Here is a 26,015-nt window from a genome sequence, read left to right on the forward strand (position 1 = left end):
AAATTTACAACTGGGATTGTCAAAAAAAAAAAAAAATACAACTGGAAAATAGAACAACAATATCGCAACCCTCTAAAAATTCCTTGGCAATGCAAAAATTTCTCCAAGGTCAGGACAATATTGAAATTTGTTCAATTCTTTCACCCAAGTTTTGCTTGGTCTGTACTAATTAAGAGATTAATCAAGAAAAATAGAGGGCAAGGCAAGAAGAGCGTCTATATCACAAGCAATGATGCGTTTGAATATTCTCATCAGAACCCTTCATCACGAAGAAAAATTGTCAGAAAATTTCACACAGAACAGACACTACCATCTTTTAGGATCAATTCATACGCAACGTTCACACACACACACACACACATTGATTAACAGAGAGAAGGAGAAGAAAGCAGCGTTATTCAGATATCCATATATAGCTTAGCTTGTTGCATTTTGAATATGGGCCAATGCGCGTCTCATCACAAGGATGGAAGTTCTGGTGCTTCTTACAGAAGAAGACAAGGGTGCTTCGTCATGTTGAAGGAGCAGAAGTCCAGGTTCTATATTGCTAGCAGATGCATAAAGATGCTAATTTGTTGGCACAAATATGGCAAGTGTTGATCACCACATTTTGTTTCCTTTTCTTTTCGTTTCTTGAAGTTCAGATAATCAGTTTGTGTATTTTGTACAAAAACAGAACGGGTTTGACCAAAAGGTCGAAGCCTATATGTTAAGTCCAGTCCAAGTGATCCAGGAAAAAAAAAAAACAGAGAGAGAGAATTTGTATATTTATTAGCAAGTGAAAGATCAGGACAAATTAGATTTACGATGACTGTCAGTTCATTAATAACAGGAAATACAACAGAGTTTAGCCACATGATTGTGAATAAAATTGTGATTAAACCTTGACTTGCCCAAAATTATAAAAACTACAGTTAAATCATTGTTTAGCTTCAATTTTTTAATCATAGGTAAACCGTATGATATAACCATGCATATAAAGCTTGTGCTTTGGAGTAAAACACTCTTAACAATAGGGTTCAGTTGGAGGAATGTAATAAGAGGGTGTTGACTGAACAACTAGCCAATGTAGCCAAAGCTGAGAAATCAGTGAAGGATTAAGGTTGTTTGGGACAAAGAAGAGATTTACTGAAGGTCAGGATTCATTCGTTGTAAGTTGGTGACAGTAGAATGCTAGAATTTTGAGGAGGGAAAGGAACAAAATACTAAAGATTGAAGAGGGGAGAATAGGTGTTGTTTAGAGAAAGCTAAGCAGTAGGAAGAAGGGCGGGAACTATGAATTTTCTTTGAAAATTGAGATGAATAAGGCTTACAATGGGGTGGAATGTGGTTCTTTTAAGGCTTTAATGCTGAAAATCGGCTCTGATGAGCAATTGGTGAGGTGGATCATGACGAGTGTGTGTCTGTATCTTCAAGCAGTTTTGGGGTTCAAGTCTTCGGTAGAAATGTGAATGACATTGTACCTACCAGGGAAATTAGGCAAGGTAATCCTATATCACTTTATCTAGCCATCATAGCTGCAGGTGTGTTTGTCCTAAATGGAGAAGCATCAAGTGGAGTGGGGTGAGAGAATTTCATTGTTTTTTTTCACATGATGCTTTATTTTGTTTTGTTCTTTTTTGTTTTTTGGCAAGTGGTGAGAGTGAGATTTGTTTAAAATTGAAATGTACCATAGATGCCTATTGCCGTACCTCAAGTCAGCAAGTGAATCTTGACAAATCATGATTTTTTTCCAAGAAAAGAAAAAGTACTTCAAACTTCAAAGTAAGTCAGGGATGAGGCAATGGAGGGGTTGGAGATGAAGGATATCGAAGATCCAGGCAGATACTTGGGCTAGCTTATGGTGTGGGGAAGGTCCAAGTATGAAATATGAAGCACTTCCGTTTGTGAAGAATATGGAGGGTTAAGAAGGTGCAAAGATGGGAACATGAATTACTGTCCAGAATTGATCCTGCTATATTTGAATACGTGATAGGAAGTGGGATATTCGTTTGCCGGATAGAAGGATTTAGGAGGAAGATAAATCAAAAGATTCTAAAAAGTTCAATTACCAAGAAGACAGGTGAGAAACATAATTGTGTGGATTAAAGCAAGGGATTGAGTGCATGGACTGGGGTTTATCCTGCATGAAGAAGAGCCAAAGGTCATAAAAGTTTAAATTTTATGGAAATCGTTTTATGGGTGTCCCTATTCATTTCTAATTCATTGGTTTTTGACATAATCTTTTTTACATAAAAAGTTGAAATGAGTTGTATCTTAACTCAAATAACTTATATTTTTTACTTATCTTTAACTTGATTTTTAAGTTGATTTGGCTAAATTGGCAATAGGTAAGGGCATGTTTGTTTTCAGTTTTTAAAATTTGTTTTTTATTTTTGAAATCAAAAAAATTTATTTGAATAAGTGTTTTCAATTTAATTGTTTTCAGAACCATTTTTGTTTTTGTTTTTGAAAACAAAAAATAGAAACAATTTCAAGTTGTTTTGATTAGAGGTGTTCACAAGATGAAACGAATCAGGACAATTCTGTCTCATGTCCCATCCAAAAAAAAAAGATTGAAATTGAATTTTTGTCACGTATCTCATTCCATTTCAAAAGTCTTCCCGTCCCTTAAGAATCGAGATGAAACAAGGACAAGATCAAGACGTCCCGTCATCTTGATAAATCGAACAATGTAGAAGAAATATCTCAATAATAACATTCATTAAAATTTTAAATCACATAATTTATTAATTTTAAAACCAAAACAACATGAATGCATCAATCACAACAATTCAAAGTCATTTATTAAATTACATCAATTACAGCTACAAGTGTATAACACATTATGATAGTAATTATAAGTAAAAATATAAGATATAAGAGTGATAACAACAAACAAACTAGATGCAACATCAAGTTATTGTTTTTCTTTTTTAGTTGAAATATGCTATGTAATTACTCTTTTAAAAATAAAGTAAGAAATATAGTATAAACAAAAGTTATTTAATAGATAGATATAAGAATAAATTATATTAATATATTTAATATGTTATAAAAAAATATATTACCATGTACTGCTTGTTTTGTGTCATTAAAATTATCAATATAAAAAACTTAATTTTAAATAAGAATTGCACTTATTAAAATTATAATTGATATAATTAAAATAAGTATAAATTATATTAATATATTTAATATATATTTTTAAAATAAAAAATAATATATATAATATACGAAACTAACAAGACGTCCCAAAGACAATCTAGTGTCTCGTCCCATCTCAAACTCCTTTTTTATTTTGTCTTTTAAAGTCCTATCCTGATTGCTTTTTAGTAGAGACAAAACCCTTTCTGATATGATCGGGACAGAATCGAGCCAATCGGGATTAATATAAGTTAAACACTCCTAGTTTTTATTTTATTTTTCTTATTTTCAAAATACATTATATTTGATTTTTTAAAATTACAATTACTTTGACTAATTTTTATTATAAGCTATTATCATTAACCACCTATAACTATCATCATTAGTCTATTTTTTAATTTTGAAAATATTTTTAAATTAATATAACTAAATGAATTTTCATTTTTATTTTGTTTTGAAAAACAATTTTCAAAACTATACTACAAAATATTTTTTAAAAAAATTTGGAAACAAAAATCAAACCGGCTTTTAAAAACTGTATTAAGAGCATCTTTGGTTTCTATTTTTATTATAAAAAAATATTTTGCAATACAATTTTAAACATTGATTTTCAAAAAAAAACAAAATGAAATTAGTTTGGTTATGTTAATTTTAAAAATAATTTTATAATTAAAAATAAATTGATAGTGATAGTTATAAATAGTGAATGATGATTATTTATGATAAAAATTGATCAAGATAATTATAATTTTTAATAATCACAAAGCAATGTTTTTAAAAACACGAAAAACAAATTAAAATAACTTGAAATATTTTCTATTTTTTTAATAATAATAATAATAATAGCTTTAAACACAATTAAATCAAAAATACATATTTAAATAAGTTTTTAATTTTTTTATTTTTCAAATCAAAAAATAGTTTTTAAAAATAAAAAAAAACAGGCCCCTAAGTCATCGATTTTTCAGTTTTTTTTTTTTTTGGGTTGGTTAAACTAACAACTTCAATCCAATTTTCTTATTTCCTTAACCTTGATTATATTACAATGTTGTGCCAAGTCTAGCATCCAAGTCGGGGACAATATCAATATGTAATAAAATTTTTTAAAAAATTGGAATTTATTTTTTAAAGTATCAGATATCTATATAAATTTGTGATCCTCCTGTGAACCGTAGATGAATAGTGGCAACCACGTAAGCTTTTTTTGTTTTTACTTTTTTAATCATCAAATACTCAGATGAAAAAGAACATGAATAGTTCACCTTTCATATTGGGTTGCGTTTCCTGTTATTTTTTTATGTTTTCCTGATAGCATGTTCTATAAGGATTCTTTTTTAATTCAAATTTTCCTCTTCGATCGCCTGCCTATTTCATTCATTCACTCTTTACTCTTTAATCAGAACAATTCCATAGCCTCTGTCCTTAAGGCTTTGTTTAGTTAGAGAGGAGGGGAGGGAGATCTGAATCCCTCCAAATTTTCCCTCCCCTCTAACCAAACGCTACCTACGTATTTTCCTATTCAACTTCTCTTGGCCTCTCCAATCTCCATTAGCAAGTTCATATGTTCACTTACTTCCCTTAGTTGCTTTGAATTTTGTCTGCTACTCAACCTTCGCTTCTCTAATATCCTCTATGTTTCATGCATTTGCACTAGGCACCCCTACATGTCCGTCCATAGGTGGGGATGCGGAAGATGATCCTTCAATCGTCCTTTTCTGGTGGGAGTCAACCGTTCATGACTGTCAACGGGCACTTCCATCCACTCAACACGATGGCGGAAGCTTCATAAACCAAGGGCAAGATTGGAATCCACATTTTAATCCAAGACCTTCACCACCTTACCATCCGAACCCACGATGATGGAGAAGCCTCCGTAGCTACTCACCCTTCACTCTGCGACAGATCTATATTCAACCTTCCATGACCCTGTTGAATCAAGTGGCTGAACCCGTTAACATTGTCGCTGCGCCTAGGATCTCCACTTCCATTTATGGGTTCCGACATGGCTTCCAGTGATTAGTGTCAAGTGAACACAGTTTTGTGATGTCGACAATGAGGTAATGTACAATTTGCGAGTTCTCTGTGTATTGTCCTTTCATTATATTGTTGCTGCTGCTCATATTTTGGTGAGGAATGCGTAGGTGATGCAATTAGATGTGGGACGGATGGTTGCCTCCGTGATCCTTATTCGAACTGCACTGTGTTAAAATCGGAGAGATGTTTTGTACTCTGTATTTCGTTTCCTTTTGAATGAATTTTCCCTTTTCATTAAAAAAATTAAAACTATTTATAAAATAAAGTCAGAGAAGTCTGGAATATATGAAGAATTATTTATGGTATTGATAGTAGGGGCCTGGTTTGCCACCATCAGTGGACATGGATTCAATCTTCATTCTGGCATTTTCTATTGAGGGTCATATGATTGTCCCAACAATTCGTTTTCTTTTTGAACATTTTTAATGCATGTTGAATCATTAAGTAGTCCTATAGTTGTATGTGTACTGTGAAAAAAGGGAGGACATATAGGTAAGGAATTATAGCTATGATGAGCCTCTTTCCCGTTATATTAATTTACATTACCGCTATTTTGTAAATTGCTTTTGCCCTTAAATATCATCTAGAGATGTGCTAATAAAGCTTGCTGCTATGGTACAATGATGATGCGTTTGGTAAGGCTGTACAGTAGTAGCCAGTTTGAGGCTTAATCATTGTGGTGTAATGTACCTGAAAGTATCTTCAAGTTTGGAATCTGTCAAATTCGTTTTGGTATGATATACCATTATTACAAATATAATCGTATTATATCTGGCAAAACTATACCATTGTAAGCTGACATTCGCAAAGATTTTCACTAGACGGTAATGTTGCAAGGATCAAAAAATGACTGCTGGGATTGTACACTCTGTTGACATTCATCCATCATGAAAGCACACTTGTCTAGTAAGATGGTTATCCCACTTCCCCTTATTTCTTATCGTGTTAAGACTTCTATTTTGATCAATGTGAGCCACTAATGTTTATTTTCATTATTTAGTGTTTAAATGCATATTATTCTACAAATAATCATTTCTTTTAAAGGTGTAATAATCTTGTAAGTTTTCAATTACAAGTATGATATTATGCCATGACAGTTACGATATGCTTCCATCTCTACTGTAATCTAACTATTGCTTTGTGAGACTTTTTGTGAACTATTACAATAACTATTGCTATGACTTCACAGCAAGCTCAAAACTTTCTTTAATAAAGTTAAACGTTAGATGTTATATGAAGTTTTAACTACTGTTTGAAAAAGGCCATTGCTTTTCTTTTGGTCCTTACCACCAAGTTCTAACATTTCTGGAATTGTAGTTTTTTTACCAGGCAACTGGTTCCTTAAGTACTCTTTTTGCCTGGTGTCTCAAGTGGCAGCAGCAGCCTATTATTCTTTCAAGGGCAAGGACGGGAGTGAAACAACGAAGTCCACTTACCATTTGAAAGTGAGGCTTGGGAGGTTTAGTATGATCATAACACTAAGTCTAACATGCCATCCATGGATCAACCTGGATCTTATCTGCCATGATCTGCTCAGAGGATGGATTCCTTGCTGTCATTAAGCATGGTATGTATAGTTGCAACATATTGATAAGTCTAACATGCCATCCATTGGATCATCTTTCCTCCATTTGCAGGTTTGGTGGAAAGAGTAGGCAAACAAGCAAGGAGCAAGAAAACTCAATAGCATACATTTTTTCCTTCCTAGATTTAGTGACTTTCATTTACGAAGATACTGGAATTTTGTTGATTATATAGTTCAAATATAGAAAATCACTTGCAATTGAGTTTTTTTGTTTTTGAAGTTATAAATAATTTTTGTGTGATTTTTAGAAAATCTATTGAAAATGTGCATGGAGTGCTTAAAGAAGATTTAAGCATTTAAAAGCGTTATCTATGTCATATCTTGTAGAAAGTGCTTTATAGAAACTTCAAATATTATATTTGATTTGGTTTATTTTTTTAATGATTTTCCTTATTTTTTTATTTTTTAAATGGTCAATATAGTATATTTGATTTGATTTATGCTATTTAAAACCCATCTATTGTAAATTACATGCATAATTTATGATGAAATACTTTATTATTTTTTGATTAATAATTGAATTACTCCATTGTTATTGTTGTATGGTTTATGTTGGATGATTGATGGGATATGGAATTAATTAATTTCATATTTTTATTTTATTAGAATGGTTTTAGGATTTGATTTGAATAAATGTATTCTTTTATATTACTAGGCTATCTTTTAAATTATTTTAGAATATTTGTATTATTTAATTATGGGTTAATGAGTAAATAAGACTGAATTCGTGCTTGAAAATTACTCTAGACCTTGAATTCTTAAAATATATAAAATAAATCTTAAATTTTTAAATTCATAACAAAATAAACCTGACTGATAGTTTTTTTAATGATGTTACTATTCACGCAAATACTGTAACAGTCAAGCTTAAATTTGTAAGAAAATAAATCGTGAACAGTACATGTGAACAGTAATAATGTTATAAAAATTAATGATTAGGGTTTATTTTATTATGAATTTAAAAGTTTAAGAATGATGTTGCACATTTTAAGAGTTTATGGTCTAGAGTAATTTTCGAGCAATAATTTAAGGTCCTATTTGTTCATTAAGCATTTAATTATTAGGATTTATAAAATATTATGCTTTTAACACTTTTATTTCTAGGGTTAAATTATGGCTTATAAATAACATCTTAATGTATTTGTTATATACTTTTTTTAAAAAAGAATAAAAATTGATATTGATTTACTTTTTCTCCTTTTTTGTCTCTACTTTCTTCCTCTATTCTTTTTTCCTCTTGTTTCCCCCTCCCCCATCTTGCATCAATGATTGAATTAAATGGGGAATAGTGAGTTAATTAGATAACAAGATGAGAGCTGTTAGTTGTCTGGAATTTTTTTTTTCAAGTGAAGCAATAAATACATACATATTCATATATACACACACACACACACACACAAAAGTAGTCTAATTATAATAAATAGAATTTTTTTTTCTTGTCATAAGTGTATGGGACTGCATTTGCGTTTTTTTTTTTCCCGAAAATGTACTTTGATGAGGTTAGAGGATAAGTCTTTATATACTATTTGATGTGTTAGTTTTGTATATCACTTTAAATTACCTTTATTCGTATGACCACGTAAGGTTACTAATTGAATTGTATAAAATATGGAAGACATAAAAATATTATACAAATCTAAGAATGAATCTTGCATAATGCACGGACTTATTTAATAACTTTTACATTCTTTATTTTATTATAGCAACTTAATTTGTTAATGCTGTTTTCCCCCAATTTTCTTTTACTATTATCATCTTTAAAATTTACGATACTAATTTTTATGACAAAAGAATATCCAGTAAACGTATTTTTAGTTACTTAACTCATAATAGTTTTAGCAATAAACAATCACAATTTTATAGAACATGATTAATTATTAACTAAAAATTATAATATGAAAGGGAAATCAATGAGTGCTTTGAATTCACAAATTTTTTGTTGTTGAAACTGCCTTTTGTTTTTAAAGTATAAGTGTTTTTATTTACTAAGCATGAATTTCATTTTTGGCATGGGGAGGAAGTTATATTTTTAGAACATTAAATTACAAAATAATGTCAATTTTTTTATTTGTGTTTATATGCTTCTAACATTTCACTATAGTCATAGTCCAAAAACATTGAATAACTTACTTAATACTTTACTAATAAAATAAGACATCAATCATTATAAGTTCCTCCATACATGTAATTTGTTTGGTCAGATAAAAATAAATTTACACCTAAAAGACTTAAAAAATTTAAAAATATTGATCAACAACAAAAATAATGTAACGTCTTCAAGAATAATTAATATTATATTTAATTAGATATTTCATAACATTAATGAAAATGGACTGCAATTCTTTTTCGTGTTATACCTTGCAATGGTTATTTTCTTAAACTTTTGCTTATGATTTGTATTTATTTATAAAAATTAATTATGATTATATCATTTACAGTTATTATTGGTTCAACTGGTTGCAAATTAATGCAATTTAGCTAAAGACTATACTTAGTAAAAAAATTAAATAACACATTAATGTTGATTTGAAATATATAATATATAACAACAATGATGCTTTAAAATATAGTTTATTTTATAAGAAAATAATTTTTAAAACACACGTGAATTAATCTAATTAGATTGGATGACATCCCGCCCGTGCAATACTAGTTTTCAATAAAATCTATTTTCCTCCAAAGTCGCTGAATTGGAGTAGGTGAAGCAGGGGAACACTGCGACATTTCGAAAACTTGAGATATGGAAGGCCATGACTCGGATGATGCAGCGCTTCCCAACATGACGACCATTTCTTGGCACAATTTCGGCGACGACCCTGAAAAGCCTGAATTGTGCATCTCCGTCATTGAGGTCCCCTTTTTTCCCGGATACTCGATTCTCTTCGTAATTGGAAACGTAACCATATCAGTGTTATGTCCATGTTGTTGGCGACTTAACGCAGAATATGAAGGAAGACTATGGCCTTTTCGTCTGGCCTTGCAGTATAGTCTTAGCCGAGTATGTTTGGCAACAAAGGCAACGGTTTGCTGGAACTACTGTTGTTGAGGTATGATTTTAATTCAAGCATTGACCTATAGTCGCTCTGTTATTCATTTGATTGTTTTCACGCAGCTTGGCGCTGGAACTTCCTTGCCTGGCTTGGTTACTGCTAAAGTGGGAGCTGATGTCACCCTTACAGATGACTCCAGTAGATTAGAGGTATTGCTTATTGTTTTAATCTTCTTTTAAAGTCTATCAATCATACTTAAGCATGGTAATAAAATGACTTTTGCACTTGCAGTTTGAGATCTTGGATGTCATTGCTTGCATAATTTTGATTGTTACAGTGAAATGTTTTAAATACTCCTTTTTTGTCTTACTTTTGTTTCTATTGGAGTTGGACGTACAAATTGATACCGTGAAATCTGCACTTAATTTTTTTTTTTTGGCATTGTTCTGTAGGCTAGAAGAGCTGTCTTGGGTTCAGTATTGATGACTCGCTAAGTTCTTGCTAAGTATCTGGACTAAAACATTGTAGCCAATTGAGAGCCTTTATTCCTTTCGCACATGAAGCTAAAAATATTGCTGATAGTAACACGGGTTTTAAACTATTCTCTTCTGGAAATGTGAATTTATTTGATGGGCTGATCTGGCCTCTGGAGACAGCCTGAAAGAAAGAAATATTACATGATAAAAAGAAGCATCGTTCTTACTCCACCTTGTTAGACTGTTATCTACCATGGCTGGAACTTCTATATCTGTGAGCTGACTGTTAATTGTATTGGAGCTGCAGGTACTTGACAACATGCGTAAAGTTTGTGCCTTGAATAATCTTAAGTGCAATGTAAGCCACCACCTCAGTTCCTGTCTCAACTATTCCTTGTTTTACAGATTGTGTGCATAAACATGATTTCACCCTCTCTGTTTCTCGGGTGACTTCTCTAATAGGGGGTATCTCCAAGCCCAATTGCCATTGCCTTGTACATCTGATATACCTCATCCAAGATTCAAAAATTTTATTTTGCCATTCTTTCTTAGTTTCCTTAAAGGACTTCCTTTTACTTTGTAGGTTCTGGGATTGACATGGGGAGTGTGGGATTCATTCATATTCCGTTTACAGCCCAAATTTATTCTTGGGGCTGATGTTTTGTATGACTCAAATGGTGAAAAATCTTCATTCTTTTGTTTATTAACTTCCCTATATAATTTGATCTGGAATATTGATTCTTTTCGTATTGTTCAGCCTTTGATGACCTCTTTGCTACCGTGACATTCCTGCTTCAAAAATCTCCTGGCTCAGTTTTTATAACATCATATCATAATCGGAGGTATACTTTAATCTGTTCTATGCTTTGTGCTTGAGATGCATTGGCTTTCTCCTGTATTCTAAATTGTCCATCAGATCATGTGCAGTGGGCATCACCTTATTGAGTTTTTAATGGTAAAATGGGGCCTGAAGTGTGTCAAGCTTCTTGATGGGTTTTCTTTCCTACCACCCTGCAAGGCATCTATGCTAAGCGGTAACATTCAATTGGCAGAAATTACTCTTATGTGAAAACATAAAGCTTGAGGTGGCTAATAATTTACAAGTGACATTCAGAATTTATTTGGTGACACAATGGCATTACTGTTGTTATACTGGTGTGTGCTGCTTTAAAGCTTCATATCTATAATATCGAGTGGTGCAGTTAACCACGTAAGTTGATGTTTACTTATTCACTAATCACAATTTATTCTAAAATGGTTAATCAGATAGAGTCCTTCTCTACCTTATCTTGGAAGTAGTGGACTTCCTTCTAGATTTCGTTGCTTGACGTTAAATTGGACTGAGTATTGAAGTAGTTTCTTTGTGGAGAGAGCAAAGATTCTATATGATGTGGAATTCTTTGGCATTGCCGTTGCCATTGCTGTTGCCGTTATTTCTATTTTTTAGCTTCTAATGTACAATTTTGGCTTGTTTGATCCACTCTTTAGAGTTATGAGGCAATCAATTTTGCAAAATTTGCAGAGATGTCAACAAATTTGTACCTGTGCTACTGTCAATTGGTTCAGAATCTTCTAACTATTTTTGAGCAGACAACTTTAAATCATTCTTTTTTGCAATAAAAATGGTTTTGTCCTCTGTGATATTTCAGCCTGATTTCCTTATAAACACTTCTCCCTCAGTTTTTCTTAGGAGGAGGGATGGTGGTGGTTATGAAAAAAGGAGAAAAAAGCATGGATGCTTGAACACCCACCACATCTTTAGGTTTCTGGATCGTATTGTTCACTTTCAAGCCATGTTTCCTTAGTTGGAGTGGAAGTGTTTATAAGGAAATCAGGCTGAAATATCACAGAGGACAAAACCATTTTTATTGCAAAAAAGAATGATTTAAAGTTGTCTGCTCAAAAATAGTTTTTCTTAGGAGGAGGGATGGTGGTGGTTATGAAAAAAGGAGAAAAGAGCATGGATGCTTGAACACCCACCACATCTTTAGGTTTCTGAATCGTATTGTTCACTTTCAAGCCATGTTTCCTTAGTTGGAGTAGTTTAATTCAGTCGAGGTTATAAAATGTTATGCATATGACAACATTGAAGAGGTTCTTTAATTTAATAATGTCCTTTGTTCTCTCAGATGGTAATGAGATCATTAGAATTTTGTTCTCTTGGATTAAGATGCAAATCATATCTTCTCTGGTAGTTACAAGGATGTGTTACCAGAAATCTTGAGCTCATAATTTTGCGAAGAAACTCATGGCACGGATAAGAAGAGTATGTATCTTAGTTAGCACTTCCAGTGGCCAGGCATATTTTACCTTCAATTCATAGATTAACTCTTAAAGATCTTGAGCTTCATTACAATCAGATAAAAATCCTTTATCAGTATCATCAGATAAGCAATTTCTTGACATCAGGTATGATCTACAGCTTTCATACCTCATTATTTTCAAATTCGTAGCTTACCCTGAATTGGACTGAGCGTTAAGATAGACATCCTAGTTGACAACCCTGCAGTCCTTCCTAATCTCTTGCCCACCATTGATGCTACTCATTTTGATCATTGAATTGGCAAAAGCTTTGAAGAAGGCCTCTCGTGAGGTAGCAAACTCAGACACCAAGTCCTTGGTCTTTGGGGTATCAAGCAGAGCTTGGTCAGAAGAAAATAAACTCTTCCCTTGGAGGATTGCCTTGAAATATATGTTATCAAAAGTAGTTGAAGAAGGGTCTATGGTGGTGCCAGTATTCTTTGCTTGATTTTTCAGAGGACAAATTGACTTCAATTTTGCAGCGAAGGATGGATTTAATGAAGGATCCACATCGTGTGTAGCATTGAAATTTTGAATTCTGTTCTGGAAGGATGAGCAATGAGAGAAACCTAAAGTATGTCCTCCTACATTGAGTCAAAATATATATTACTCGAAACACTTTTCAGATGTATACTGGAATATTATTCAAAGAAAAAAGATATATACTGGAATAGGATATGCTTAGATGAAGAAGTATTGGCAATTTGGATCTTTAGCGTTGCTTGCCTGACAAGGTGACCAGATCCTCGGTTGACAGACCTCTTTGAGAGAAGCTATGCTGCAACTGTGATATGTTGAAGGTTGGTGCTGGTAATTGTCTGGTTTCACTGGCCATAGATGTTCTGCCATCCTTTCTTCCTTTAGGCACATCCCAACCTGGACCTCCAGACTGTAAAAAGTTACAATAAGATATGCATCAGAGAGTCCATAGCTGCAAGTTCACTGAAACTAACCAAACATATCAGTGCCAAGTACAAAATAGCTTTTCAAATCTATACTAAAACTTCGTTTTCTTACAAGAAAAACTGCATCCCTTGCTGCTAGTGCTAGGATGTCAGCACATGAGACCACACCAGGGCATGACTTTTCTACTTCGCTCTTCACATTATCAATGACGTAGAATGCATGCAATGAAATGTTTGGTGGTCCATCCTTTTCTGCTTTGTTGTTTCCTTTTGAGTTTAGCAGCACTGAGGCATCACATCCCTTTGGAATTAGGGGGGAAAATTAGTTTCAGTCAGTTAATGAAGATGTATATGAGTAAAAGGAACGAACAGAGTGGGAGGGCAGAAAATGGGGAGGGATTCTTAATGTCATTACCCTAATGAAACAATCATGGAAGTGCATTCGAAGAAGTGCTGCGGGAACAGTTTTGTCCTTAGAAGTTGCTTCCCTCACGACCCTAGCAGCAATGAACTCCAGATCAGGGCATGTCTTCTCATAGTAGTTCAAGCTAAGTGAATTACCTATAGGAACAACTGAGAACATAATAATTGAGCTCATGACTGCAATTATGATAGCCATTTTAACGAGAAGACTTGATAATCTTCAGCTTTTGGCTGTGGAGAATGCAGATTGATGAAGTGTGTATTTATAGAGAGAAAACTAGATTAGTTATGGACGGGGGATATGTGGCCCCAATCAATAATCATTTAATTAAGCAAGCCTGCATATGTAGTAACGTTTAAGCATCATCATTATCAAAAGACAACCCTTTTTAATACATTGTAGACTGAAGATTAAAACCTCCGGTGGTTTGTAGTGTCTTGGTACCTGCGATGTTAGATACACACTCAAAGGAAAGTGAGGGTACTTGTAGAAGCCCAAAAAAACTCTGAAATTTTGTGGCGTCTTATGGTTACTCTAGTAATTTGGATTCTCTACTCATCACTTTTCTACATGCTCTCTGTCACTCAACTTTAACAGTTCAGATTTGACATCTCGATCATTATCTTTTCTAAATATCACGTTTAAATCTTTCAGATTTAATCCAGACAACGTAGAGACCGAATACTAGATAAAAGTATAGGAATGATGGGTCGAGAAACAGGATTCTTGCCTGATTTGGATTCTCTGCTGCTCTCATGCTCCTCAACTTCATAAGTATTTAGAGGAATTTTAAACTGCTCAATTTTTATTTTTATTTTTGTTGGGTGAAATTTTACTGAGTTTTGACATTTGAATCATTTCTTTTTTTGAAATATTAAATCTAAATCATTGAGATTTGATATAAAAAGCGCACAGCCCCCGAATGGTTAGTAAATGAGCGGCACAGGAATTGGCTTATTATAGTTGTCATTATGATTGATGTTCTTTTCTTTTTGAGAGATAATTATGCAGCTTACACTTTTAATCTGACGGACTGGATAATGATGATGACTGGTAAGCTTATAGTATCACGCCTGTTGCAGCATAATAGTGAATATTATATTACTTTATGAAATTGTCCTGATTTGAGAAGCGATGAAATGTTAGAGGCTAGTACGATCTTTCTGGGATGGTACTGCATTTTGGAGTTGTGTGCAAATGGGGATTTGAGCCTAATATCCATGTGTTTTATTTGAATGAGCTGGAAGGTCACTGATCAGAACCAACCGAATCAGCCTTTAGACTTTGTGTGTTGGATTTTTGTTAGATAGGAATGCCTTTGGTGGTTGAGGTTGAGCTATCCAAGTTGTTATTTTTGTTGCCTGAACATGAAACTTAAATCGCAAGTCTTCAACTTTGTTATGACTTAGTCAATTGAGGTCTTTGCTATTATTATTAATTGTTATATTCCTTTCCCAATTGATAATCAAGGTCCCAAATGAAGCTTCCTGTGTGTTTCAGTGAGAAATAGTTGTCCAATAAGGATCCAGAAGTACATAATCCGTTATCCTGTACTAGAGAAGGATGTACAAAAATTGAGATAATCAAATATCAAAGTTTTTATTACTTTCTCAACTCACATGATAGATATTTTTTATATGTAGAATTATTTTATTCTATATTATTTTTATTTTTTATTTATAAAACAAACCTTGCGCACACTGTGATAAATGACGTGTTGCCTTGCCTATGTCACTCCTAACCTCTTGATGAGCTAGATTTGAATTCGATGTTGATTTTAAAGACGAGTGGTATCCAAATTTAAAGCCTACCAATTTTAATTAGAAAATTATCTTTATTTTTCATTTTATGTTTGTTGAAATAAAAAAGATTTTAAAACCTTCAGAATAAAATAAAATAAAATCTGTATTCTAATTTAAATACTCTAAGTTTAATTGGAGTCTTTCAATTGTCATACTAACCTGATATGACCAGATAACATACATATTTGACTTGGCTTCTTTTACTAAACTTTGTTTTTGAATTTTCAAAAGCCAGGGAACCAAAAAATCATCATCACCATCATCACCATCACCATCATCTTATTATTATTATTATTATTATTATACCAAAACAAGGAAATTATCATCGGAACACAAAAAGAAGCTTGGAAATGACACCATGAGTAAGTAAAGAAAGGGGAATTTCGAAGTTCAAAATTAAGCTAACCAAAGATTGGATACCTTCACGGATATGTGGAACACAAAAAATTATGTATAAGTCACATAAAGAGTCACTCTCGTATTATTCTCTCCTGATACATGATTGCGTCAATAGACAGGATCCAATTTGAATTTAAGGTGAGATTGGGAAATGAAATGTTAAGTTACTAAAAAAATCATGTTGAAGAACTATTAGAGCATATTAATTGTAAAAAAGAATCAAAGCATTTTGAATTTATTTTGAAGTCCCTATATTTGATAATAAAATCAAAGGAGAAAAGACAAAAATAGTTACGCTTGTTATTTTTTGCCATCATTCTTATTATTTTCCATACTCGTGATTGATAAATTGATATAGTTGTCGTTTTTTTATTATATCCATACCAATCAAAACAATACTCTTGTAATTTTTCACAATATACTTGTCAGAACATTTCATTTGTTATTTCTCACATTTGCGCTTGGTAAAATGTCATGACTATTTATCATTTTTTATGTATGCTTGTGAGAACAATGTCCTTTGTTGTCATTTTCACTATCATGCTTATTAAACATTATACTTGTTATTTTCAACACTTGTATTTATTAAAACTTTATGAGTACCTGTCAATTTTTTATGCATATGTTTGTCAAAACAATATTTCTACTAGTTGAAATTCAAAACAGTTAATTCTCTCTCTCTCTCTCTCTCTTCGATCTTATTGATAAATGTAATGTCAAAGACTCCTTAGAATAAATTCAGAATACTTTGATCTTTTTCAATTTATTCCCTTCGTTCTTATATATAAAAGGTTTTTTAGAATTTTTTTTGTTTTTAAATATAAGAGATTGTTAACATATTTTTTAATAAACGAACCATTATACCTTTATTAAATTGAAAAGAGAAAAAGATAATACTCTCATTAATTTACTTTGAAAAAAAGTTTCATTTTTTATTTACAATAATTAACGACAAAATTGAAAAGTAGCTGTACTTTTAATTAGATAACCAACTTTTATTAATTTGAGTGATTTAGTTAAAAACATCTTAATATAGAGACAGAAGGAATAATATACTCCAACGATCCTTTAATGCAATTTTCCCTTAGTTATTCAAACCATGGTTCAACTTCAATCCAAAAACAAGAATACATGATATAACTGCAACTAATCTTACCTATCAGAAGAAATGACAAGTAGAGTTCAATAAAAATGCAGATCACCGCTTTCTCCACATCTCAAAGAGCTTTGGGGAAAAAGGTGATAGGAAAATTACAGAAGCCTTTATATGATTTATGTCAATGTCAAAATACATTAATCACGTACGTGGACGGAAAAAAATTTTGCTTTATCACCAAGCCAAAGTATTTTACCCTATACTTCAAATAATACAATACTGAATATATATATATATATATATATTGTGAATGTGAAGAGCACTCTGTGAATTAATTTTAAATAAAAATAAAATGGATAGCTGAGAACTTCAATATACAAATTGATCAGGAGAAAGGGAAAGACAGAGAGGTAGAACCTGCTTTTGTAAAACTCAAGTTTCACCCCTTGCTTTGTTTCTCTCTTCTCAATTTGGCTGAATTATGCTTTAGAGAATTCGAATTCGACCAGAGTGATCAAAAAATTGCAAATCCTGTGAAAAGAACCAGAAGAAATGTGACCATAAAAGGTTTGATCTTGAATGAGTGATTAGGCTGCTGCGGCCTTGAACTGTCAGACTGGTTAATTGTGGCTTCAGTTTTTGTAGAACGTGCAGGAGAAACAGCAGGCGAAACAACAGGAGAAACTGCCGGAGAATGTGCAGTGTTTATAGTTGATGCATTTGAGACCTTGTCATCATAACCTGAGTGAAACATCTCGTTGGAATATAAGACAATTCTTGACACGCGCGCAAAAAAATTCGTTGCAGAATAGCCAAACTATACTCACAGCTGGAATTCTTCCAACCCAGAAGCATGTTATCACGATCAAAGACTATATGGTAACCAGTCATGAAATTCTCTGCATCATGAAGTAAGATGAATATAGCAAACTGAAAACTATTGACTGGCATATATGTCTGCTACGCAATCATGCATTAATGCTTTTAGCAATGACTGTTCTTTGTAAAACATCAATGTTGTATCTCGGGATGCTGTTTTTTAAAGTCATGATTTGACAGAATTAAATTTCCAACAACATACATGAACAGAGTGAAAATTTTCATGACCATGTATCTTATTTAGGAGTGTATCAATTGGATACTCACGTCCTATGATATTCACACCATCATCACCTTTCACGATGCCGAGGCAAATCGCTGTGCTGACGGTTTCAACATCCTGGAGACCACAAGAAGAATTAGAAGACTGAGAAGAAAGATGATATATCATATAATCATGTGTCAGGAACTTGTATGAATAACCAATAAAAACCTTTCAAAATAAGTGTTTCAAAGGTGAAAACCAGTGATACGTCCATTTTAGTTAAATATCAGGTGGGTTCTATATTGTATGATGCGTCTAGGTGGGATTTTGTGCATCATAAAATGTGTCGACTTTTTCCTAGCAAAAAGTCGTATTGTTTACGACTTGTAAACATGACGCTTCGCACAGGTTTATTACATAGAAGATTTTTGTGCACCGTATGGTTAGTTTCACCTCTATTGCTTTAACTTAACAAAGAACGTGTGTAAAAAATTCTTGATATCATGTACTAGTCAGATCTTCCTTACCTCAAAAACAATATAAACAAGCGGATCAATAACATAATAATTGTCTCCCCCTTTCATTTTCAAATTCAAGGAGGGAAATTCAAGTCTGGTCTGATTGCTGCAGATCACATAAAAGACAGAAAATTGTTAAAAAAGTGAAAATTTGAAAGAACTGAAGAGTAACTTAAGATAAACCAACCTCGTTGTATTTTCATAACAATACTCAAAGGGAATTTCAATATGAGAATCAAATTGATAGCGTTTTCCTTTGACCATGGAATTGAACTGCAAATTAAAAAAAGTTTAGCGACTCAGCACAGGAAACAAAATGATGTCATCATAAAATACAGTGAACACGGATTACTTACACTGCTCGTAATGTTTGCATAAGCAGGATCGTTTAGGTATGTAAACGAAGTTCCAGAGTCAAAAATTGCATTGAACTCGGAGTCTGTAGCTTTTTCTCCAACAATAATTTGAGTGATAGTGATATTGTAACTTGGACTGACAAATTAGTTGCGAAAGAAAATTAGTATAATTAGTGTGAAAAATAGATGCAAGATTTTCACGTGTCAATGATGTCCTCTGCATGCATTGTGAGTGGCTTCTAATATACCAAAATAACCAAAGAGATTAATTCAGTTGGAAGGAGAAATAAGAGTTCATCTTAACAATTACGTTCAAACTTTTTGAAACCGGTCACTATTGGAGAGCATATCTTTAAAATCTCTTCTGAGAAAGAGTTTAATCTAAACAAAATCCAAGACACCTACCTTAATAACAAGAAAAAAGATAAAAGAATCCATGTGATGAGAATCTAATTCTACCAATGGGAAACCAATGAACCAGTCTCTAAACCAATTTGGTTAGCCAAGAAAAAAAATTAGCTCAAAAATTTGTCAAACCTAGTAGTACCACCAGTTCGAGCAGAACTAGTCAATAAACTATGAACAAATGCGTCTACTGATTTAATGATCAATCCAACTTTGAAAACATTGAAAAGAATGACCACTTACTGCAATGCTTCAAGGTTGATCGGTGTTTTTCTTTGGTCTGAGCTGCCATTATCTCCAAATCGTATTCTCCCTACACCATCATCCCCAAAACACATAGAGAAAGAATTTGAAGTGAGCCCTTCTTTAGCTAATATGCTTGGCACTGATATATTGCTTATACCAAGCCCAAACAAACCATTCGGTGCTGCACCAGTCAAGAAAGAACCTGTTTGAACAATACCACATCTGCAACAAATTGAACCTCAAGCAGCTTCAGCAAGCAAGAATCAAACACAAGCCATTGCAATGAAAATAACTTTCATATCATCTTAAAAAAAAAAAAAAAAAAAACTCTGGTTTCCATGACTATACATGGCTTCTATCATAAGAAATCATCCCATTTTGAATAAGGTCTTAGAGAGTTATTTACCCAAAATCAATACGTGCCTCAACTTCTTTGGTCTGTTCATCATCCGTAATTAAGTGCAAGACATCTTCCACTAGGACTCCAGTTGATGATGTGTTCCTTGTAAGATAGCGAACTTGATATTCACAACTGCTGTCAGATGAAGGACATTGTTTCTTATGCCTACATATGGTGCTGTTACAGAGAACATTCTTGCTTGTTGAGGATGCATGAGTATCATAGATGTTGAGTTTCAATCTCTGTAAAATGCAAGTGCTGAAGAAATCAGTGTCATTTTGGTTTAGCATGAAGGACATTGTAAGACACCCCTCAAATCATAGTCGATTACGCCTCTATCCTTAGAACTTGTAAAAGCATGAACGTAGACCACCAGGGAAGACATGTTGCGATGACAAATATCAGTGTGAATTTGTGAGACACGATGAAGATAACAAATGACATGTGAGCATGTAATATGTAGTATTTAAAAGTGGAAAAACATGAAAACAAGAAACTAGGAACATAAGATGCAACAAATATTAGATTAGATCTGGGGGGTTTCGGGCATTGCACGAAGCGACAAGTCATATTGTTCATGGCTTGTAATCAGTGCAACTTGTCAAAACTTTTAGAAATTTATTAAAGATATGTACCTTCCCTTTTGGTGTCCGCAAGGCATGCACACAATTCGTGGCGGTACAATTGCATGGCAACCAGAACAAGTTGCTACCAGTGTCTAATGCCACAAGAAACCATACAGGTGGTGTCCCAACAGAAACATTGGCGTAATGCAAACTGAATTCCACAACACAGGCATAAAATATTACTGGTCAATTCCATGATTTGCAGAAGTAACTTCCCAAAAAAACAATTATATCTCTTCTGATGTTTGGTGCATATAATAAGTGTAAAGTATTTACAAAAAAACGTATTTCATTGGTCAGTTGTTGAATATAGTGCTTTGAGGACGTGGGAAATGACTTCCAGGGACAAAAGAAACTCCAGAAAATTTCCACATGATGCATTATTTTCTGTTAAATGTATGCGGGAAAATATTTCAGTTGGGACCAATTTTCTTGCGGAATTATATCCGGTGAACAATTTGTTTCTCATAGACGCAGCAAAGGGAAAAAAAAAGTGATTCCTTTGATTTTCTTTTTCAATTTTTTTTAAAATTTAGAATAGGGATCAGGGACGGAGAGGTCGGGCAGTGCCAGTCTCCCAATGTTTTGGGAAAAAAATATATATATATATATATATATATATAAACCTTAATAAAATGGGGCCGAAAATGATGTTTGCCCCTGTTCCCCCCCCCCCCAAAGCCACTCGCTCTCTGTATATATAAATATAAATTATATTTTTATATTTGTGTCTATCTTAATAAAAAAAAAAAACTATTGGCAACAATATTCTGAAATCTGTCCTCCTACTTTTACGCAAAACTTGGATTTACCAGCAAATTTCTACTTTCGAAACAAAATGTGGGAAATATGAAAATATAATAAATAATAATTATTTCACCAAATAATAAAAAAATAATATTTCTCGATTTTTGTTAAAATAAAACTATACTATTACGAACCTTTCCAACACAGATGATAAATTAAACTGACTTGTCTTAAAAAATAAAGAAATTACTCCCTCCGGTCCTAAACATCTTTCAAATTAATAAAAAAAAATTGATGAAAATATATTATTATTAATTTTTTTCATCCGTGAAAAGAAAGTCGTAAATGAAGGTGGTAAATTTAAAGATACAAAGAATCTAAGTTATATAAGAGGTAAACGTTCGCCAATATATATATATATATATATATAAGAGGTAAAAGGAGAAAAGAAATTTATAGGATCTAAGTTGTTTATACTGTAGATAAGATTATCGGAAAGAAAATGGGGCAATTAGCCAGGCTTCTATTATATTCAGTTAATAAATTACACAAATGAATTTTTTTGACGAAATAAATTACGCAAATTCATCCCAAAAAAAATTACACAAATTAATTGTGTATTTTTAAAACCTACACAAATTTTCACGAGGATAACATCCACAATTTTTATATATATATATATATATATATTGTAACCAAATTAAGCCAAATTCTCTGATATAAATAATGAAAAATAAATCAAAAAATGGAGTAACTGAGCAATAGTTGAAGAAGACATACAATCCCAAGGAGGAAATACGACGAGTATCGTTGCCGGCGGCGAACGTCAGAGCCTTAGGATCCACACCGGCGAGTCCACGAACTCGGACTAGGCGGTCTCTGTAAGACATGGCCACATAGTATTCTCGACTTCCCTTGGCAGGTAGGTCGTGAATGCCCATAATTCCCTTAACGGGATCCGAATACCGGTGGTGCATAGCGAAACCGAGGGTCCGGAATCCATGACAGCTTCGTGAACCCAAGCTCAACATTACCATGAACAGGAGCAATCCACAAGCAGAACTTAACGGCGAAGCCATGATTGGGTGAAACTGTTGACGGAATTGAGCCGAGATGAAGAAGCCTAGGAGGTAGAAACAAATGAGGAATTACCCCTGCTGGGGTGGCCTAGACTTCTGTAATTTACTCTTTCAAGCCGTGAGGCTTGCCCTGTTTATTGCAACAACAAAAAAGAAACGAGAAGAAATAAATGAGGAAGCCTAAGGTCGTCCGGGAGACGAAGTGAGAAAGAGAGGCTGGGAAAGAGGGAAGTTTGGGGTAGTGTCATGGTACTATGTCTAGGAAGAAAAGTCAAAGCTTCCAAGCGCGGCGGAGGACGGAGAATGGTGACATGGGGTCATCGCCATGAGTGTGTCCCACGAGTTGAGGAGTGAAGAGTTTTCTTTCTTTCTTTCTTTCTTTTTTTCTTAATAAACAAAAATCCACAATTCCTTGTTAAGGCAACCGAACGACACCACTCAGAGAAGATGGGTGTGATGCAGGATCACGAGTCACGACTCCGTAGTGACAGTGGAAGCCTCCACGTATCGCGGAAGACGAAGAATAGTGATGAGGTGGGTCCCACGAGTTGAAGTACCCAATTTTACGGAGACCGAGAGGTATGCAGAGAATATTTGCGCGTGACAGAGTCAAGAGTGAAGAGTCAGTCGGCCCGGGCAAAAGTCCCAGAGTCACCAGTACTTGTTAGGGAGTCAAGGGGAAGTTTCTTATTTTTAGCCCCATTGGGTTAAAAATCTCAGTCTTCCGAGCCTACAAGCGCCATTTAATTGGGAGAATTACTAGGAAATCCCACCACAAGATTTAGTAAATAATAATGAAATCCAAGGTCCTTAAATTATAACTTTGTTTTCTTATGTAATTCTATAAATGAAGCTGAATGAATAAGCTTCTTTGACCTTTCACTACTTCCTTGAAATTCATAGGCCTCTGGAGAAGTGTGATCAGTGGCCCAGGTTGAGTCCAATTCAAGATCGCAAAAAGTTATTAAGCCACCGGGCCCGCAGTTTCCAACATTGACTGAATGGAGCGGGTCGAGGGAGAATATTGAATGAGGTGGTTGTGCCTGTGGTGGCGACTGGGCGTGCGAAGAAATTCTGGGGCTGAGACAAATATTCTGAGAGGCTTAGTATATTCAAATTTTTTATTTGACATTTGTATCATTTTAAATGCTATAAAAAATTTTAAAAAAATCGTAATTTCAAATAAAAAGTAATATAAACCGTAAAAAAGTGTAACAAATACACATGAAGTGGCCACCATCTTAAATCTATTATTAGTATTTTTTTTTTTAATTTCAATTAGGTAGCAAGCTAAAAATTCTAATAAACAAAAATTATTTGGCAAATGAGTGACAATGCAATAGGGTAATATTTTCTTTCAAAAAGAAAATGATGATAGCAGCAATGAGAATTGTTAGATGCTAACAAAGTGGTTCTTGTCCATTCTATATATTGTGGCGGTATGTTAATGTTACCCAATGGCTGATTGATATTAGAAAATGAGAATGATAGATACAGTGAAACACAGGATTATGAATTATGAATTCTTAATGAAAAGATGTAATTAATAGTAATATTTAACAGCAATAATAAACGAATTTTTTTGAAGCACAAGGCAATTGCCTCATTTGCCAAACCGGCGATTATGGCTGCGATGGAGGGAAAAGCAATGATGACGTGATAGGGAAGACGTGTCGAAGAGAGAATGCTGGTGGTGGTGGTGGTGGTGGTGTCCAAAAGAGGAATCAGAGATGGGGGTGCCGTTGGTCTTTATTATACAAAAACTGAAAAAGAATGGTGGGTTTGAAAGGAGGAGGTCGAAGAACAGGGAAGAAGGCGGAGGTCGAAGAACTGAAAGTGTCTTCATTCTCCTTTTGTTTTTTAAGGCAGCAGGGCATTCAAGTAATGACATTGGAAATTTTATTAGTAAAATCACATCCAGTCCCCTCTTAAAAAAATTAATCATAAATAAGGATTAATGCAAAATGGGTTGTTATTAAAATAAAAAAATTACTTGTTTTTTCTAATGGGATTTGTTATTAGTCTTTATATGTGATTATTTCCTTTGAGAGGGGATTGGATGTAATTCTCCAAATTTAATAAGGATTAAGGATTAATGCAAAATGGGTTGTTGTTAAAATGAAAAAATTACTTGTTTTTTCTAATGGGATTTGGGATTTCAGAATTATTTGTAGATTTGGTGGGATTATAGTATATTTAGCCTTGTGGGGTGGGACTTCCAAATGACTCTCACATTTTAATAACAGGATAGAGATAGACCATGATCCATGACCGTGTTAACGATTTTAGTTTTTCTTTAAAAATAGCTAAAATTTTAATTTTGGTAAAAATAAGCCAAGAAATAGTTTTCAAGTAAAAACACGGGACTTTTTTTTTTAAAAAAAAATACAGTATATTTAGTTTTTGGCCAACCAAAAATACATTTTATTTACCATTTAGATCACCAAACTCACAACATGGACATTGAGCATAGGTCTGCAGATGTTCCTTGATGGAGCGTAGAAATCTCTTGTGAGCCAATTTGCATTTTAAGCTCCATTCTCCTGCCGTTCTCTCTTATTAGACAAATCGATGTCAGAGTCTTTATACTCTAAAGAGTGGGGAAAGCAAATAAAGTTTTAATGGAACTCTAGTTGTATTTGAACAATTTTACGAAAAATAAGCATGAAACAAAATGGAAGATATTGGCGTTCTGTGTTGACTAAATATATTTTAACTAGTTAGACATTTTATTGTGTATTTTACAGAATTTTAAACATAAGCCACAACAGGTTGCATTTTTTTAAAAGAAAAAAATTACTATACATATCATTATTGACTGTTAGGTGCTTCCTTTAACTAGGGGATTTGAATTTGACGCAACGACTGATAGGAGGATCATGTACCTTTTGAAATCTAGTCCGAATCTATCTTTACCTATATCATATGTAAATATTTGGTGACAAATCTGTTGTGAGCATGAATGTAAAAGAAGAACTCATCCTAGAATATTGGCTTGGTAAGAAAGAGATCCCTTTACATTTATAAATCACACTTTAATGCGATTATAATATAATCTCACCCCATTGTCATAATAGCCTGAACACTACCCTAATTATCCCTTTACATTTATAAATCACACTTTAATGCGATTATAATATAATCTCACCCTATTGTCATAATAGCCTGAACACTACTCTAATTATCTTCTTTATGAAAACTTCACCCCACTAGATGATCTTAGGTGGAATAACCCTTTAGGTCACAAAAAAATTATAATAAAATAAGTTGTAAATATTAATTCAGAACAAATGAAAAATTGTAAATATGATAATTTTGAGCTACAAATCATTAGCAGTGACCTATAAGACTTATGTAACTGATTTACAATTCCCATATTTGCAACACTGATTCTAAAATTGGCTTCACCAACATTA

The 26,015-nt window shown here is 33.2% G+C and overlaps 3 protein-coding genes and 1 long non-coding RNA gene across 12 annotated transcripts; 2 read left to right on the forward strand and 2 right to left on the reverse strand.

Moving 5' to 3' along the window:
- Window positions 1-4,500: 4,500 nt before the first annotated feature.
- On the forward strand, window positions 4,501-6,947 carry LOC129311806 (uncharacterized). 3 transcript variants are annotated; one of them, XR_008593399.1, is made up of 3 exons: window positions 4,501-4,633; window positions 4,781-6,727; window positions 6,798-6,947. It is a non-coding gene; the product is annotated as an uncharacterized LOC129311806 (long non-coding RNA). The 3 variants fall into 3 exon arrangements; XR_008593398.1 differs by having other exon boundaries at window positions 4,503-4,681; XR_008593397.1 differs by having other exon boundaries at window positions 4,501-6,727.
- A 2,461-nt stretch (window positions 6,948-9,408) lies between these two features.
- Window positions 9,409-15,389, forward strand: LOC129311164 (uncharacterized). 6 transcript variants are annotated; one of them, XR_008593242.1, is made up of 9 exons: window positions 9,411-9,596; window positions 9,688-9,792; window positions 9,858-9,944; window positions 10,519-10,569; window positions 10,795-10,888; window positions 10,969-11,053; window positions 11,139-11,245; window positions 11,326-11,421; window positions 11,734-13,401. XR_008593242.1 is itself a non-coding variant. In XM_054953227.1 (8 exons), exons 1-8 carry the CDS (start codon window positions 9,486-9,488, stop codon window positions 11,829-11,831), a joined length of 738 nt encoding a protein of 245 aa, XP_054809202.1. In that variant the 5' UTR covers window positions 9,409-9,485; the 3' UTR covers window positions 11,832-13,401. The 6 variants fall into 6 exon arrangements, 3 of the variants coding, with proteins under 3 accessions (XP_054809202.1, XP_054809203.1, XP_054809204.1); XM_054953227.1 differs by lacking the exon at window positions 11,326-11,421 and having other exon boundaries at window positions 9,409-9,596; XM_054953228.1 differs by lacking the exons at window positions 11,326-11,421; window positions 11,734-13,401 and adding an exon at window positions 14,496-15,388.
- On the reverse strand, window positions 12,504-14,152 carry LOC129311163 (peroxidase 64-like). 2 transcript variants are annotated; one of them, XM_054953226.1, is made up of 4 exons: window positions 13,833-14,152; window positions 13,530-13,718; window positions 13,272-13,401; window positions 12,504-13,096 (listed from the first exon to the last, which is right to left on the reverse strand). In XM_054953226.1, the coding sequence occupies exons 1-4, from the start codon at window positions 14,034-14,036 to the stop codon at window positions 12,702-12,704; spliced, it is 918 nt and encodes a 305-aa protein (XP_054809201.1). In that variant the 5' UTR covers window positions 14,037-14,152; the 3' UTR covers window positions 12,504-12,701. The 2 variants fall into 2 exon arrangements, with proteins under 2 accessions (XP_054809201.1, XP_054809200.1); XM_054953225.1 differs by having other exon boundaries at window positions 13,239-13,401; window positions 13,833-14,139.
- Window positions 15,390-17,126: 1,737 nt separating the features above from the next.
- LOC129310407 (aspartyl protease family protein 1-like) lies at window positions 17,127-23,119 on the reverse strand. The gene is made up of 10 exons (XM_054952238.1): window positions 22,301-23,119; window positions 20,783-20,924; window positions 20,154-20,389; window positions 19,745-19,969; window positions 19,097-19,232; window positions 18,928-19,013; window positions 18,750-18,846; window positions 18,285-18,357; window positions 17,966-18,037; window positions 17,127-17,879 (listed from the first exon to the last, which is right to left on the reverse strand). The coding sequence occupies exons 1-10, from the start codon at window positions 22,597-22,599 to the stop codon at window positions 17,653-17,655; spliced, it is 1,593 nt and encodes a 530-aa protein (XP_054808213.1). The 5' UTR covers window positions 22,600-23,119; the 3' UTR covers window positions 17,127-17,652.
- Window positions 23,120-26,015: the final 2,896 nt, after the last annotated feature.

This window comes from Prosopis cineraria, unplaced genomic scaffold (assembly GCF_029017545.1).
Source record: "Prosopis cineraria cultivar Desert tree isolate PC_DT_omini unplaced genomic scaffold, ASM2901754v1 PC5, whole genome shotgun sequence".
In the NCBI taxonomy this organism is placed as follows: domain Eukaryota; kingdom Viridiplantae; phylum Streptophyta; class Magnoliopsida; order Fabales; family Fabaceae; genus Prosopis; species Prosopis cineraria.

What these genes read in the sequence shown, in the direction of transcription:
- LOC129311164 (XM_054953227.1), top strand. Translation starts at nt 9,486, where the DNA reads ATGGAAGGCCATGACTCGGATGATGCAGCGCTTCCCAACATGACGACC. An exon ending in TGTGCATCTCCGTCATTGAG is followed by an intron (nt 9,597 to 9,687) that starts GTCCCCTTTTTT and finishes GACTTAACGCAG; the next exon opens with AATATGAAGGAAGACTATGG. An exon ending in ATGACTCCAGTAGATTAGAG is followed by an intron (nt 9,945 to 10,518) that starts GTATTGCTTATT and finishes TTGGAGCTGCAG; the next exon opens with GTACTTGACAACATGCGTAA.
- LOC129311163 (XM_054953225.1), bottom strand. Translation starts at nt 14,036, where the DNA reads ATGGCTATCATAATTGCAGTCATGAGCTCAATTATTATGTTCTCAGTT. An exon ending in TCCATGATTGTTTCATTAGG is followed by an intron (nt 13,719 to 13,832) that starts GTAATGACATTA and finishes CTAATTCCAAAG; the next exon opens with GGATGTGATGCCTCAGTGCT. An exon ending in CAAGGGATGCAGTTTTTCTT is followed by an intron (nt 13,402 to 13,529) that starts GTAAGAAAACGA and finishes AACTTTTTACAG; the next exon opens with TCTGGAGGTCCAGGTTGGGA.
- LOC129310407 (XM_054952238.1), bottom strand. Translation starts at nt 22,599, where the DNA reads ATGGCTTCGCCGTTAAGTTCTGCTTGTGGATTGCTCCTGTTCATGGTA. An exon ending in TGCGGACACCAAAAGGGAAG is followed by an intron (nt 20,390 to 20,782) that starts GTACATATCTTT and finishes TGCATTTTACAG; the next exon opens with AGATTGAAACTCAACATCTA. An exon ending in ATGCAAACATTACGAGCAGT is followed by an intron (nt 19,014 to 19,096) that starts GTAAGTAATCCG and finishes TTTAATTTGCAG; the next exon opens with TTCAATTCCATGGTCAAAGG.